At 43.5% G+C, this 14,481-nt stretch overlaps 1 protein-coding gene across 9 annotated transcripts in view; it reads right to left on the reverse strand.

Moving 5' to 3' along the window:
* Positions 1-14,481, reverse strand: part of Arhgef11 (Rho guanine nucleotide exchange factor 11) — a 125,405-nt gene that overhangs the window by 38,265 nt on the left and 72,659 nt on the right. For 6 of the 9 annotated variants that reach the window (XM_029474853.2, XM_029474854.2, XM_029474851.2 and 3 more), the window contains 8 exons: positions 14,415-14,464; positions 13,695-13,752; positions 12,672-12,850; positions 11,838-11,909; positions 5,197-5,316; positions 3,316-3,361; positions 2,707-2,783; positions 1,943-2,080 (listed from right to left, as the gene is read on the reverse strand). In XM_029474853.2, coding sequence (XP_029330713.1) covers positions 1,943-2,080; positions 2,707-2,783; positions 3,316-3,361; positions 5,197-5,316; positions 11,838-11,909; positions 12,672-12,850; positions 13,695-13,752; positions 14,415-14,464 — 740 coding nt within the window. The remainder of the gene's footprint in view (positions 1-1,942; positions 2,081-2,706; positions 2,784-3,315; positions 3,362-5,196; positions 5,317-11,837; positions 11,910-12,671; positions 12,851-13,694; positions 13,753-14,414; positions 14,465-14,481) is intronic. The other 3 variants (XM_029474857.2, XM_029474856.2, XM_029474860.2) reach the window with 1 other exon arrangement.

The raw sequence follows: 14,481 nt of genomic DNA on the forward strand, positions 1-14,481 counted from the left end.
TGCATATACTGAATGCTGAGCATACTCCCCACACTTTTCTCCTTTCAGCGCCTTAGCCTCCTGCTGGTCCTCTTGGTTTCTGGGGACAGTCACTTCATGTACACAATATATGATTTTATATATCTATAGAAAGCTAAGAAATAGCAATGATCAAAAACACATGCTATTTGTCTCTCTGAAATTGGCTTTATTCTTATGATTAGCTCTAGTTGCATCCATTTTTATGAAAATGACATGAGTTGGTTCTTTATGATGGCTAAAAAGAAATCCATTGTGTTTACACACCACACACTCTTTATCCTCTGTTGCTGAATACCAAGACTGGTGCCATGAGTCAGTTACTGTGAACTATGCTGCTGTAAACATGGATGTGCACATGCCTGTGATCCTGACCTGGAGCTCTTTGACTAAATATCTAGGAGTGGTATAGATGGTCATTGCTGTACAGAAATTTTCCCTAAGATCAAACATTCCATGCTACTGGAAGCTCCTATGACTCAGGAAGTAAACATCAAAACTTTCAGGAAATCCCTGAGGCTGACTGGATACACTAAGCCTCTTCTTCCCCAATCATATAAAAGCAGTAAGGACTGCTGAGAAATACCCTCAGACTAACTGAGCTGCCTGGAAGAGACTCCCTCCAACCTGTCAAGTTGATAGTTGACTAAGTTCCACAGTGCACTCCAGATTTCCAGCTGTCATGACCTGTCACCCATGCTAGGGTTGACTTTTGGTGATGCCTCCTCTTGTTGAATATTTCTGCTCCTGTAACCAACTCCTGCCCACACTCCTGTAAGTAACTCCAATAAACACTCAAGTACACCAAGTTGGACTTTGGTGGTATCTTCATCAGGTCCCTATCTGGGGTAAGTAGATATTTGTTCAGGTTGCCCTGGAGTAGTGTCACACAATAGTCATATGAAATATCTATTTTTAGTTTTCGAGAAATCTTCATATTGATCTTAATAGTGGTTAGGACTAGTTAATATTACTGCCAGCAATATATAAGGATTCTCTTTGATCTACATCCTCACCAGCTTCTCTCTCTCTCTCTCTGTGTGTGTGTGTGTGTGTGAGAGAGAGAGAGAGAGAGAGAGAGAGAGAGAGAGAGAGAGAGAGAGAGAGAGAGAGGAAGGAGGAGGAGGAAGCAGCAGCAGCAGCAAGCTAGCTAGCTTGAAGAAAATACTAAATAACATTATGAAACTAAAATGTGGACTTGAGAATAAAAATCAGTGTAGTGGTAAAATTCATAGACTACTGATGTAGTGAGCCATTCTCGTTAGTCTCTATCTGCACTACTTCAGGCAAGCCCACCCACTGCCCGGTTCTTTGCGGGACTTTGTCTTGAGCCCAAATCCGTCTTCCTGAAATCTTCCTTGGACCTAGTTCTACCTGAGAGTGGGGGCTTTCAAGTCACATTTTGTACTCTATGGGCAGCATCAAAGAACCTGAGGTAGCTGGACAAGGGAAGACCTTAAATGTGTTGACCTTCTGTTTGTTTTCTAAATTAGGATTCTAGTAATAAGGCTTACTGTTTATTCACTACACAACATGGTATTTTCGTATAGCTACATCATTGTATCTTGCTCTTATTCACATCCTTGCCCTCAGTTTTGATTGAAGCAAAGTTTTGCTAAGGGAAGATAAGATTCCGAATACCCGAACAGTTAAAGATCACCAGCTTTTTTTTTTTTTTTTTACCTTGTGTGACCTGTCGGAGGCATCTACTGCCTCCTCACCCAGAAGCTGACCCACTGGACCCTCACGGCTTCACGCCTGGTTCTGTGCTCGGCCTTCTCTATGTGTTCTCTAGGTGACCATCTCAAACAGTGTTGTCAGAGCAGGTCAGTCTGATTAGTCAAGATGACATACTGGGGCTATCCCGGCCTAAACCCTAGCTGTAAAAGGAGAAAGGCAGACTGGGGTGGCTCCAGTCTCTCACCTGGTGGTTGAGGGGGTGCACCGCTGCATCTGAGCCCTGTCGCCTGTGGTGCTGGCCCACCCTGGCCAGGATTACAGGGGAGGTTTGTGGGCTGTCTAGTCCAGGATCTGACAATACTGAGTTCCGATTCACCAATGACTAAAGGAAGAGAATTCTGTGAGAAGGAACCTCCCTCATGTAGACAACTCTCTGGGATCAACTGGCTTTATAAGGACAACCATGCTGTCACTCACCACACCCTTGATTATGTATTATCCCACTTAATCTAATAGTTCTCTGAGGGGACATCATCTTCCAACCTGCTTTTCACACAAACCAGGCTTCAGGAAGGTCACGAGACTTACTGGTAGTAAAAGGCTGGTAGTATATGTTCAATCCAGGAAGTCTCAGTCACAGCTCACACATGTCATTGCCAAGTGCATCACGTCTTGTGTATGCCAAGCAGAGGTTACAGAGGCTCACACTACATCCCACCACTTTCTTGGTGACCTTCCCACATATCTGTCCTTTTATAGACATTAACCATCTTGTCACCAATAGTCAGGAACAGTCAGAAAAGGACTTGGTGGGGTTCACTAACACTGCCCATCTTTTCACCCCACACTTTACACAACAGAGCTGATTAATTGTGATAAAATACAATCCAGATGCGACGATCTGGCATGAGGATGCATTATGGGCCAGGGAGCAGAAGAGCTGGCCAGTGCCAGGGATGGGACAGTGAATGCATAGCTGTAAATGGTCTTGTGCCTGCTGGCACTCACCTCACTGATGGAGGGAAAGCGTTCTGTCCCTGAGTCCAAGCCACTGTCTGCCTCCTGGGAGTCCACAGAGAGGCGGCCTGAGAAGACACCAGGTTAGACAGTTCTAGAAAAGATCTTAGGTCCTGGGGAACAGACTTTCTTGTGGGCACTAGGTAGGGAGGGAAGCTGCTATCTTCTCGTCTATTGCTGGCTGTCCTTTAACTCTTTCACACCAAGACCCTCATGTTCTCCTGACACACTGGTCTTTTGCTCTTCCCCATACCCAGCTTTTGCCTATGTCTGCAACTGGGCACAGAACATGTCACCACCTAAAGTAAGTCTGTGTAATGCCTTAAAGCCACCCTCACTCTTCAGCTTATTCCTGACCTTCATCTGGTCACCACCTCTTTCACAAGAGTCTGTTGAACTCCTAACTGCCACATGCTGTCAACAAGCTGCTGTCTGGACTTGTCACCTCAGTAGCTGTTTTTTACTTAACTACTGCTCATTTTTACACACCCAACTGCCCTGTGTACTGGCATCTCTTTTGCTTGTTATTCTAGAATCTGCCTCAGTGGGAGAGACTACCATGAAGTAGCCTCATTTATACCAGGGGATGACAGGATTTACCTTCACATGTTCTCTGGCTGGTCTCACCACAGAGTGGAAGTACATCCTAAAAGAGAAAAGACCAAAGGGTGAGAACTGTTTTAGAGCCTCTCCCACTCCCATCCCTAGTCCCCACCCCATCAGAGCCATGTTTGCTTTTATAGCAAGTGGCCACCTCTGCTTTATTGTCTGGGAAATGCCATGCTTAAAGAGATGCTCTCCGAGTGTGTGTAGCCCGAGAAGGTGGTGACACAATTTCTTATAGTGGGAAAGGAGCTTGACCATTATTGTAAAACTTAACAAAAACCTCCCTTCACTTACCACCTTGGACTTCAAAACATTTATTGCTTTACTTCAGTTATATACAGGAAAGGTATCTAACCATCAAGAAATACAACAGTCCTAAGGCTGCACTGAGGACAGATGTTAAACAGCTGTCTAGTGGGAGCACTGGTACTGGCATGGAGCTGTGCCCCAGCTATTGCAGAAGTAACAGTGGCAGCATTTTACTGTGCCCAAAGCATTTCCTTAACAGCATTCGATCTTTCAGCAACTCCAGTAAAGAGGGTATTCCCATGTTACAAATGAGAAGACAGAAAGAAGCTCAGATGTTCAGAATTGCCACACTCTAAGTAAAAAACAAAAACAAAACAAACAACAAAAAAACCAAAAGCAGGGCTGGAGTCCCAGTGTCCTGATCTCAGCTCAGAGTCTCAGAATTCACATCACACAGACAGCAGCAGTGGCAGCAGCCACACACACATGCACAAATCATGGTGCCAAGGGCATGCTTCAGTTCTGGAAGCATGCAACACCCTACTAGGTAGACTCTGCTGTGTCTTCCTCTATAAGTGAGAAAACAAAGAGAGGGCTCTTAGTGGTTAGGTTGCTTAGCCATGAGGGGAAAGTTGAAAGTTGAGGGGAACTAGAGCTGGGAATCAAAGCTAGATGGCCTGTGCCCATGACCTAAGCCATCCACATGTGCGGAAGCTCCCTCAGAAAGTGCGTTTGTAAAGTTTATCTGCCTGTGCTTTCGCCAACCTCTGAGCAGGACATTTTAAAAAGAACATAAAATGTCTTAAAGTTTTAAAAAGTCATTTTTGTTTTTTGTGTATTGGTGTTTTTGCATGCATGCATGCATGTATTATTACACCATGTATGTGCAGCATCCATGGAGGCCAGAGGAGGGATGGGATTCCCTGGAATGGAAGTTACAGACAGTTTCGAGCTACCGTGTGGGTGCTGGGAAATGAACCTGTGTCTCCTACAAGAGCAGTCAGTGCTCGCAACTGCTGACCCATCTTTCCAGCTCTACTTCGAACAACCTCTATGGCTTTGGGAAAATTCTCTTCTTAGGCAGTACAATTTCCTAAGGTTAGTTCTTACTTACCCAAAGAACTGAGGCTGGATAGTTATAAGCAAGACACTCATAGTAAAGTGCCTGATGAGGAGAACAACCAACCTCCTCCTGTGTGGCATTTTCTACAAAGTGCATCTAGATCCTTCTCTACTGACTGAGATGCTTTTCTGAGGCTGAGGAAGGAACGTATGTTCCTTTGAGGAGATTGTCAGAGAAAAAGCTACCAGATGACTGGTGAGTGACGCCAGAGTGGGAATACACATCTTGAGGAAAGTACTCAGAAGGGAAGAGTAATTAGCAAACTAAAGCAGACACTCTAACTTAGTTTTTTCATATTTGCTTTTCACAAGGAGGGCATGAAGCAGGCTTTGGTATCCTGTGGTATCTCCACAGTCTCCCGGGTAGGTACTACAATAGGGATCACTCAGCCTCTGTGGTGCTAGTCCTGCCATGGCCCAAGAGGCTTTCTGCCCCACGCTCCTCCTCCTACACTAACCTGTCTGCATAGAGCTGTTCCTGAAGCAGTGCCTGCTACCACTCACCACTAAGCCACCAGTCTCCTGCTGGATCTTCAGCTGTAATTGAGTGACTCGCCGCCGGGTACCTTCGATTTGCTCTTCTAGCAGGCTGGCGGGGTTCCGACTATACACCTCACAGATACGCTAGGGAGGGGTAAGAAGGAGTAGGAAAAGGAGGAGGAGGAGGGGAAAAGGTAGAGGGGTGGTTAGTAGAGGCTAGCTGACTTACCAGCAGTAAGAACAGTAGTTACCACAAAACAAGAAGAGAGAAGAGATTTCCATCTGTTATAGATGCCTGCTATTCCACCGTCATTTAGTATCAGAAAAAGGGGTGACTGATGAGAGACAGAATGTATGAAGCAGCTGAGAAAGGAAATCAACCAACCAACAAATCAGAAACCAAAAGGCCTGTCCTACACTCACCTATATTTAAGGTCTGGAAGAGGTTGCACTCCCGTAACTCACAGTCGAGTGTAAAACACTCAAGTGACTATGCAGATCAGTACACAGATGATGTTAGGGCAAATGTAACAGAATGGAAATCTCAAAGAAGCAGAGGAAAAGCTTAGAAGCACTGAAGGGCAGGCACCATCCAGGTGCCTCTTCCAACGTGTCTGCAGCATGCAGCAGCAAGAGCAGGAGCTGAGAGGACTGTCACTAGACCCTGGCCCCTCCATTTACTACCTGCCCCAATACAGCTGTCAAGAATGCAGATGACAGTATCTGCATCCTGAGACTACCCGAAGATCCGAATACGGTTAGGTAACACATTGCTCACCAGAGTGGCTGTGGCAGTTTTTTTGCTGAAATGTTTTTGTACAAAAGGAATCACTAGCAAAACTCCCTAGTTGAATGATGACATTAGAGTTACAGATTCACTGACTTCATTGGAAGCGCCCTGCTACCTGCCAACCTCATTAAAATTCCTTACACTTGACATTTATCTGTTCCACGCAAACAGTCCAAACATTTGTCTCAGCAGATAATATCATCTGAGAACTCCAACATTGCTCCACTTCAAAACATCTGCATCTGTACTGCCTGGTTTCCTCTGCCAACTTGACACAAGCTACAGTTATCACAGAAAAAAGGAGCCTCTCTTGAGGAAATGCCTTCATGAGATTGATTTTCTCAACAAGAAAATCAAGGTGGTCAAGGCGGGGAGGGCCCGTTGTGGGTGGTGCCATCCCTGGGCTGTTGGTTCCGGGTTCTATAAGAAAGCAAGCTGAGCAAGCTAGTAAGCAGCACCCCTCCTGCCTCCAAGTTCCCGCCCTGTGTGAGTTCCTGTCCTGACTTCCTTTGGTGATGAACAGCAATGTGGAAGTGTAAGCTGAATAAACCCTTTCCTCTCCACCTTGCTTCTTGGGTCATGATGTTTTGTGCAGAAATACAAACCCTGACTAAGACAGCATCCATCTCTCTCTTGTGACTCAGAAATTGCATCTTTTATCACTCCAAAGCACTCTGATTACTTGAAGTGTTCCTTAGACATCAGATACATTTAAAATTTTTTTCAAATGGTTCCTTTCCTTTATCCTGCCTTTTAAAGACATCCCTAAGTTCCCTAAATAAAGAGCAAATTCCCACAATAAATTATTTTTGCCAATCTAGATTGTTTTCTAAGCCACAGACCCATTTTTCCTCCTTTCCCTAACCTGAGCAGCTACCCTTTAAAAGATCAAATAGAAGGAAACGGTATAGGCACTGGATGCTGGCACAGTGACACAGATGTACACAAATCTTCAAACTACTTCCAGGTTTCTCTCCTCTGCATTGGTGTTGGTTGACTTCAGCCGGACCCCAGCTTCAGTGATTATCTTGTTGCTGAGGATACCGAAGCTCCTTTCTCAGAGCCATTTCCCAGAGCATAGAGACTACCCAGACACCTCATAGACATGCTCAATTCAGACCCAAGCTGACCTTCAATTGCATCCTGTAAACCTTGCTCCTGTGTCCTGTCTGACTCCACCCATGGCACCAAACTCAGAGTCATCCTTTATTCTTTCTCTTCTTAGCACATGGTTTAAGTTTCCCTGATGTGACCTCTGATGTGACCTCTGAGACATTTCTGACCAGCTCTTTTTCATTCTAACTTCTAGTGTTCTTGTCAAGCCTGCCATCATCTCATATACTAAGTGCAGCCACCACCAAGGTTTCTTTATGTCAAGTGTGTATGCCTCAGGGTATCTATGAACAGGTGCCTGCAAAGGCCAAAGGGCCCATGATTCTTTGAAAATGGAGCTGCAGGCAGTTGCAAGTGACCCCATGTGGGTGCTGGGAACTGAGTCCGGTCCTCTGCAGGAACAGCAAATGCTCTTACCCATAGAATCATCTCTCCAGCTCCCAATACACACTTCAAGAAAACTGATTTGAAACCTTTGATCAATTCCCATTGCCTTTAGAAGAAACTCCAAGATCTTTAAGTGACCCAAAGCACTTGCCAACCATTGTCCTCTTCTGTCATTTCAATGTTCTGGTCACAGCAGACGGAACCCAATTCAATGATCACCTCAGGAAAGCACTGATGATAATTGCATAAATTACTCATTCTTTCAGGCTTCCATGGTGCCCAAGAATTATTTTAAAATTTGGCATTGAGATATAATTCACATAATTTAAACTTATTGAAAGTGTACAACACAGAGTTTTTAGTATATCACACAGCTATGTAATCATTCTCACTATCAAATTCCAGCACATTCTCACTGCTTCAGTGAGAAAGCAGGTTCCTGTAAGCAGTCACTGCCAGTCTACCACTCCCACCTCCCAGCTTCTGGTGACCGTGAGACTGTTTGTTTCTGAGCATTTGCCTACTCTGTACATTCCACACAGACAGGACCACAACATTTATGGGCTTTTGTCCGGCTTCTTTCACTTAGAATGTCTTCAGGGTTCTTCCATTTGTAGCATGCATCCATTCTTTTTTTACAGCTAAATACCCTATTGTGTTGAAGATATACCACATTTTTCTTATCAGTTATACTCTAGGTTGTTTCCTTTTGGCTATTACAAAGACAGTTGTCATGAATGTTCCTGTACACATTCTTGTGTGAATATGAATTTTCAATTCTGCTTGGCATTTATGTAGAAGTGGATTTTTCTGGTTACACAGTATCTGTGTTTAACACCTGGAAGAACTGCCTAACATTTCCACATGACTATATTCTTTTATATTCCCACCATCAGTGATGCAAACAGACTGGGACAGTAAACTTGCAGACAAATATAAAAACATTCCTCAGGTTTGTCTAAAGCCCTTCCCAGCATGCTACTCTCCATTATTTTGGCTATAAAGACCCCGGTGGCTATGAAGCAGAAGTAGCGTTTTGTCACCTGGAGAAGCAGTCCGTCTTCTCACGTGCTTATTGGCCACATGGAGTTCTTTCATTGTGTTTTTAGGATGTTTTTCACTACATGACATAGGCTGGCTTCCAAACTGCAATTCTGCCTCAGACTCTACGTGTTGAAATTACAGGTGTATGTCACAATTCCAGCATGTATCTTCTATAGAGAACTGTTCAAATTCTTTGCTAATTTTGTTTAGAATAAGAACTAATGAGCTGGTGAGATGGCTCAGTGGGTAAGAGCACTGACTGCTCTTCTGAAGGTCCTGAGTTCAAATCCCAGCAACCATATGGTGGCTCACAACCATCCATAATGAGATCTGATGCCCTATTCTGGAGCATTTGAAGACAGCTACAGTGTACTTACATATAGTAATAAATAAGTGAGCAGGGACTGAGAGAGCAGGGTTGACTGGAGTGAGCGGGGCTGACTGGAGCAAGCAGAGATCCTAAAATTCAACTCCCAACAACCACATGAAGGCTCCCAACCATCTGTTCGGCTACAGTGTACTCATATACATAAAATAAATAAATAAATCTTTAAAAAAAAAAACCCAACAACAAAGAACAAACTAGTGGGCTGGAGAGCTGTCTCTGGGGTTAAGAACATTGTTACTCTTCCAGAGGATCTGACGCCCTCTTCTGAGTTTTCAGAGTACCTGCACATACGCATTCGTAAAAAATATTAAAATACTTTTAATTGGGAGACAGAGGCAGGTAGATATCCAAGTTCCAGGCTAGCCTGGTCTACAGAGTGAGTTCCAGAACAGCTAGGGGTACCCTATCTTGGAAAACCAAAATCAAAACCAACCAACCAAAACAACAAAGCTAATAAATTAAAAAAAAATTCAAATAATATTTTGAATTAATCAGCTTCCTACCTAAAGTGGGTTTTTTGCTCTGTTTTTTGTTGTTGTTGTTGTTTGTTTTATTTTGGCTGTTGTTTGCTTGCTTCTAGTACTGTGTATGAAATGAATCCAGGATCTAGGCAAGTGTTCTACCACTGAATAAAAAGTCATAGCCCTGCAAATTGTTTTTTAAATATGAATACTCTGTAGCCATCTCCAGACACACCAGAAGAGGGCATAGGGTTGTGAGCCACCACGTGGGAATTGAACTCAGGACCTCTGGAAGAGCAGCTGGTGTTCTTAACTGCTCCATCTCTCCTGTCCCCTTGCCAAATTTTTAACTGTGTTGTTGTTTTTTAAAAATTATTTTTATTTTATTATTTTATGTGTATGGGTATTGTGTCTGCATGTATGTCTGTGTGCCACGTGCATGCAGGGTCCACTGAGGACACAGGAGAGCACTGGATCCCCTGGAACTGGAGTTACAGACAGTTGTGAGCTGCCATGTGGGTGCTAGGAGTTTTGAACCTGGGTCCTCTGGAAGAGAAGCCAGTGCTTTTAACTGCTGAACCATCTCTCCAGTCCCATTATTTGTCTTTTTACTCTTGAGGTGGAAGAGTTCTTTACACAGTCTGGTAACTGGGCCCTTAGCAGATATCTGACTGTGAGATATTTCTTTTCTTCTGTGAGATGCCTTTTTATTATTTTATTTTACTCCTTTAAATACATACATTTTAATTTTGATGATATCCATCTATCTTTTTGTTTTTAGTAGCATAGACAAGCCAGTGGCTAATCCAAGGTTATGAAGATTCATAGTCATGTTTCTTGTAAAAGTTTTGTTTTGTTTTTTTGCTCATTACTTATATCTAACATAATGTAAATGCTGTGTAGCTACAATCCTGAGAAAACAATGACAAAAAGACCATCTGTACATATTCAGCTCAGGTGCAAGTCCCCTCTTTTCCATCTCTCTGGAGTTTGATACTCTTGTCTGTTGAGACTTTATTAATCCATTCTTAATTAAGTTTTGTTAATTGCATAAGGAAACAGATTCATTCTTTGTTTGTACATACCCAGTTGACCCAACACTATCTGTTGAAGAGACAAACACTATTGAATTGTCTTAGTACCTTTGTTGGAAATGAGTTGCTATAGATGTATGAACTTCATACACAAGTCTAAACTCTAGTCCATTGACCTATATGTCTAGCATTATGTTGTAGCACAGTGTCTTAGTAATCCAGTGTGAATATACAAGCACCAATTTACAACATAGTATGTCTTCATTTACTCCATCACTCTATGGTCTATGGAATTGCTCTAACTCCTTAAGGGTCTCTGTAACCATCCTAACTCCTGCCTCTAGGGCTCCCCTCACTCGCTGCTCTCACAGAATACTTAGCATACAGCAAGAGCACAGTGCTTGTTAAGTGTGTTTTCACACCTCCATGCCTTTACCTCAACTGCTTTCTCACTAATAGTCCCCAAACTCTTTATTTATTTATTTTTGAGTCAGGGTCACTCTACGTTACGTAGCTTTGGTGGGGCTGAGACTCACCACACAGACCAGGCAGGCCTTAAAGTTACCAGGATGCACTTGTCTCACTCTCCAAGTACTAGCATAAAGCTTATGTGCTACCTTCCTCATCTCCTCCATTTCTGTCTGTCACAGTTCCATTCCTCCAAACCTGACCAAAACACTAATTTTACTGCAAAGCTTTTATACCCCACTGTAGTTGTTCTGCCTTAAAATTTTTATTATCAACTCTTTGTTCTTCCTACTTTCCTATTATAAAATTGGGAACTTTTCCAATTAGATTTTAAGTACACTGAAAGCAAGAACTGCCTCATCTCCTTTTTGTATACCACAGAAACTAAAGCGATGATTTACATATAATAAGTACTTACAGCATGACCTATTCCAGTCAAATTAACCTTCTTCTTGGTCTCTGTGCCCATCATTTTCTGGCTGGTAGTCTCTCTCCATCATCAGTCTAGAGCAGCATCCTTCTTCCCGCCCCTACCCCCAGGTTACCTTTCCTTTCCTTGGATCCCCTGAGCTCTTCCAATGAACTGCAATGTTCCTCAGCTCTGCTACTTTCTCCCTTCAGTCTCTTTCCTTATTTATTTATTTATTTATTTATTTATATTTTGTCTAGCTAGTCATCCTCCTAATGGATTAACCATAGGATTCTGCCATCCGACTTCACCCACTTTAACAAATTCTATTGGCCAGAGGCAACTGAACCAAGGGCCTTAAGCATGTGCTTTACCACTGGGCTATATACCAACAGCTCTAAGGTTTTACTGTAATTGGACATGGTCTACAAAATTAATAAAAACTTAATTTTGTTACAAAAAACAAAAAACAAAAACAAAAAAACCTTCGGTTGCACACACTGGTAGATTGCTGTGATAAGGGATACTCTCATGAAGGCACTGTCCAGCCTATCTCTAACAGTGATCTCACCTGTAACTCCTTCTCCTCCTGTCTTAGCATGTTCCTGAGGATTTGAGTGGCGTGCTTCTGGACTTCAGGATCCTATTCAGGAAATAGAACAGTAATGAGGCCTGGAGACTAGCTCAATAGCTTAATTCTCTGATATCTGCTCATTCCTGGGTGAGGAAAGGTGTTGGGAGTAGACTCTTAGTCATGAGTACAATATGGATAATGTAACACCTTGCTGGAATGCAATTAACATAAAATCTTAATTTATTTTTAACTTTACGACTGAGCTTAGATATCCTGGCTATAATCAGCTTTAATACTGAACTGTTTTCTAACTTCTCCAAAGCCCTGGTCAATCTTCTATTCAATTTGGAAACCTGTTCCTTATCCATATCTGCATCTTGCCACTGTGAAGTCTTTACACAGGTTGTTCTGCTCTTGAGGGCTCTCTTTGACCTATTTTTGTTCTTTCAGACTCTTCCTCTCCTGACTGTCCCTTCCAGGCAGCCCCTCACTCTGGGAGGCAGCCTCTGACTTCCAACACCGACCGGCAGCAGTCTCTAACAGCTGCTTCTGCCCGTGCCTGGGCCCAGGTAGGAAGAGTGCCTGATGTTCTCTGTGAGTCTGCACACGGTGAGGAAACACTGAAGATGCTACTATAAGACCACTTATGAAACCAGAGGAGTAGCCATAAGGCATGGACGTCCATCTATGCAGACTGCATTTTTAACTCTTTGGTGGTATTCACATGTTTCTTTGGTCTATCTCTGCTTCCCATAACCCTGTTTAAGTTCCACTGAGGGAGATCGTCAAAGAGTCCCTAGAGTGATCGGCAGGCGTTTGGAAAACTATTACCTGTAGAGGTTTAGGTCCAGTAATGTGTTGTGGAGGTGGCAAGGGTGGAGGAGGAGGTGGTGGAGGAATCGTGGGGTTAACTCTGGGCCCTCCTGCCAGAGATGGGTTCTGCTGGAGCCCAGAGACACCGATGGAGGAAGGAGAAGAGCCCAGGAGGGTAAGCGCAACATAGGCGCCAGCTAGAAGGAAGGAAGGAAGAGGAGGCTTGCTTTAGTACCAGTGTTCTCTTAGTTAGGCACAAAGAAAATCATCTTTCTTCTTTCATTAAGCCTCATGATCCTGTAGACTAAAATCTCATTTTTAAAGTTCTAGCCATTTGCTAATTTCTGTCTTCCTGCCCTGCACCAACCAAGTTCTCCTTTCTTCACATAGAGACCCCAACCAAAATCTCAACCATAAATATCTCTGGAAACATTCCCAGTGAGCCATCTCACCCAATTCTCTTCTTTGCTTTTTTTTGAGGTAGTCTTTCAATGTAGCTGAGAATAGCCTTAAATTCATGGTTCTCCTGCCTCAGTCTGCGTGCTGGGAATGTATGGGTGCACTACCATGCCCAGCTTCCTTCTTTATCTCATTAAACTGAACCAATGTTAAGTGTAGCACACTGCCTGCCTGGCACACACCAGGCCCTCTAAGTCTAGCCTTCCACTCCCCCAAGGCTTCCCAGTCTCGTCATTTACTTCCTCGGTATTCATCTATCTGACTATCTGTATAGACTCACTTGGCCGATATTCCTGGCTAGAAGTTTTTGCCTCTCTTCTGCCTCCATAGGTAGAATGTGAATGGAACAGATGACAATTAAATGAAGTGGTCTTAGTAGGTATGGTCAGGAGGGGCAAAGATGGTGTGCTACCAATGAAAACAAATAGCGTCTACTTGATGTCATGCTAGGGGTTTGCAGTTTAAGTTGATCACTCATGTTAAGACTAAAGATGTGGTTTCAGCTGTCTCAGTATCTATAAATGATGCCTCTAGAGTCAGTAAACCTGCCAATCTGTCCCAGAGTCCACCTAAGCAACTCACATTTGATAAGCTTCACCACCTCCAGGTGTGAGCTATTGGTCACCATGGTGCCGTTTACCTGTTGAAGGGACAAAGAGCATTGAGTATTAGTGGTGTGAACCTTTTTCCAAGTTGAAAACGTCATTTCCTTCGGGCTATTTCCCAGCGCTTTTCAGTTACCTCTGGCTACTTTACTCAAATTTACATCATCACTTTATTCCAAGCTGGCTTCTAAGTTCTCAGGGAGAAGACCCATGTTCTCCATTCACTGACTTTTTCAGCTACACCTGTATATATCAGCTGGCCCTATGGGTTTCTCTTCCTTACTAGAGGGGCTGAAGTCTCTGCTGCTAGGATTTCTTTAATGTAGCCAGGGCTTTACTCTGCCAATATCCAGAAGATTATCTCGAGCCAACACCGAGGAAGACACACGAAGCTAAGAACCCGAGGGCGTGGGTCCTTCACTAGCCACAGCTGTTTCCTCTTAATCCTATTTTTTGTCTTTTGTGAAATAAGGATAAATAAAACCAGTTCCAGAACACTTCAAGGTCAGTGAACTTGAAGAACTGAGAACACAGAAGCTGGCCATCTTCATTCCTCTTCCCTGTCATGTATGGTAATACCCTGATCTAGTGGCTGCCTGAGAGGTAGAAATGAAATGAAGTATGAGATAGGCACTGCACTGGGCAGCTCTTGAACCTGCCACCACTGTAAGACGGGGGACAGGTCAGGTTTACTCACTTTGATGATCCGGTCACCCTCTTTCACACCAGCTCTCATGGCTGCGCCTCCTGTAAGGAGAAGACCT

Source organism: Mus caroli, unplaced genomic scaffold (genome assembly GCF_978045245.1).
Source record: "Mus caroli unplaced genomic scaffold, Mus_caroli_1 scaffold_3, whole genome shotgun sequence".
Classification (NCBI taxonomy): domain Eukaryota; kingdom Metazoa; phylum Chordata; class Mammalia; order Rodentia; family Muridae; genus Mus; species Mus caroli.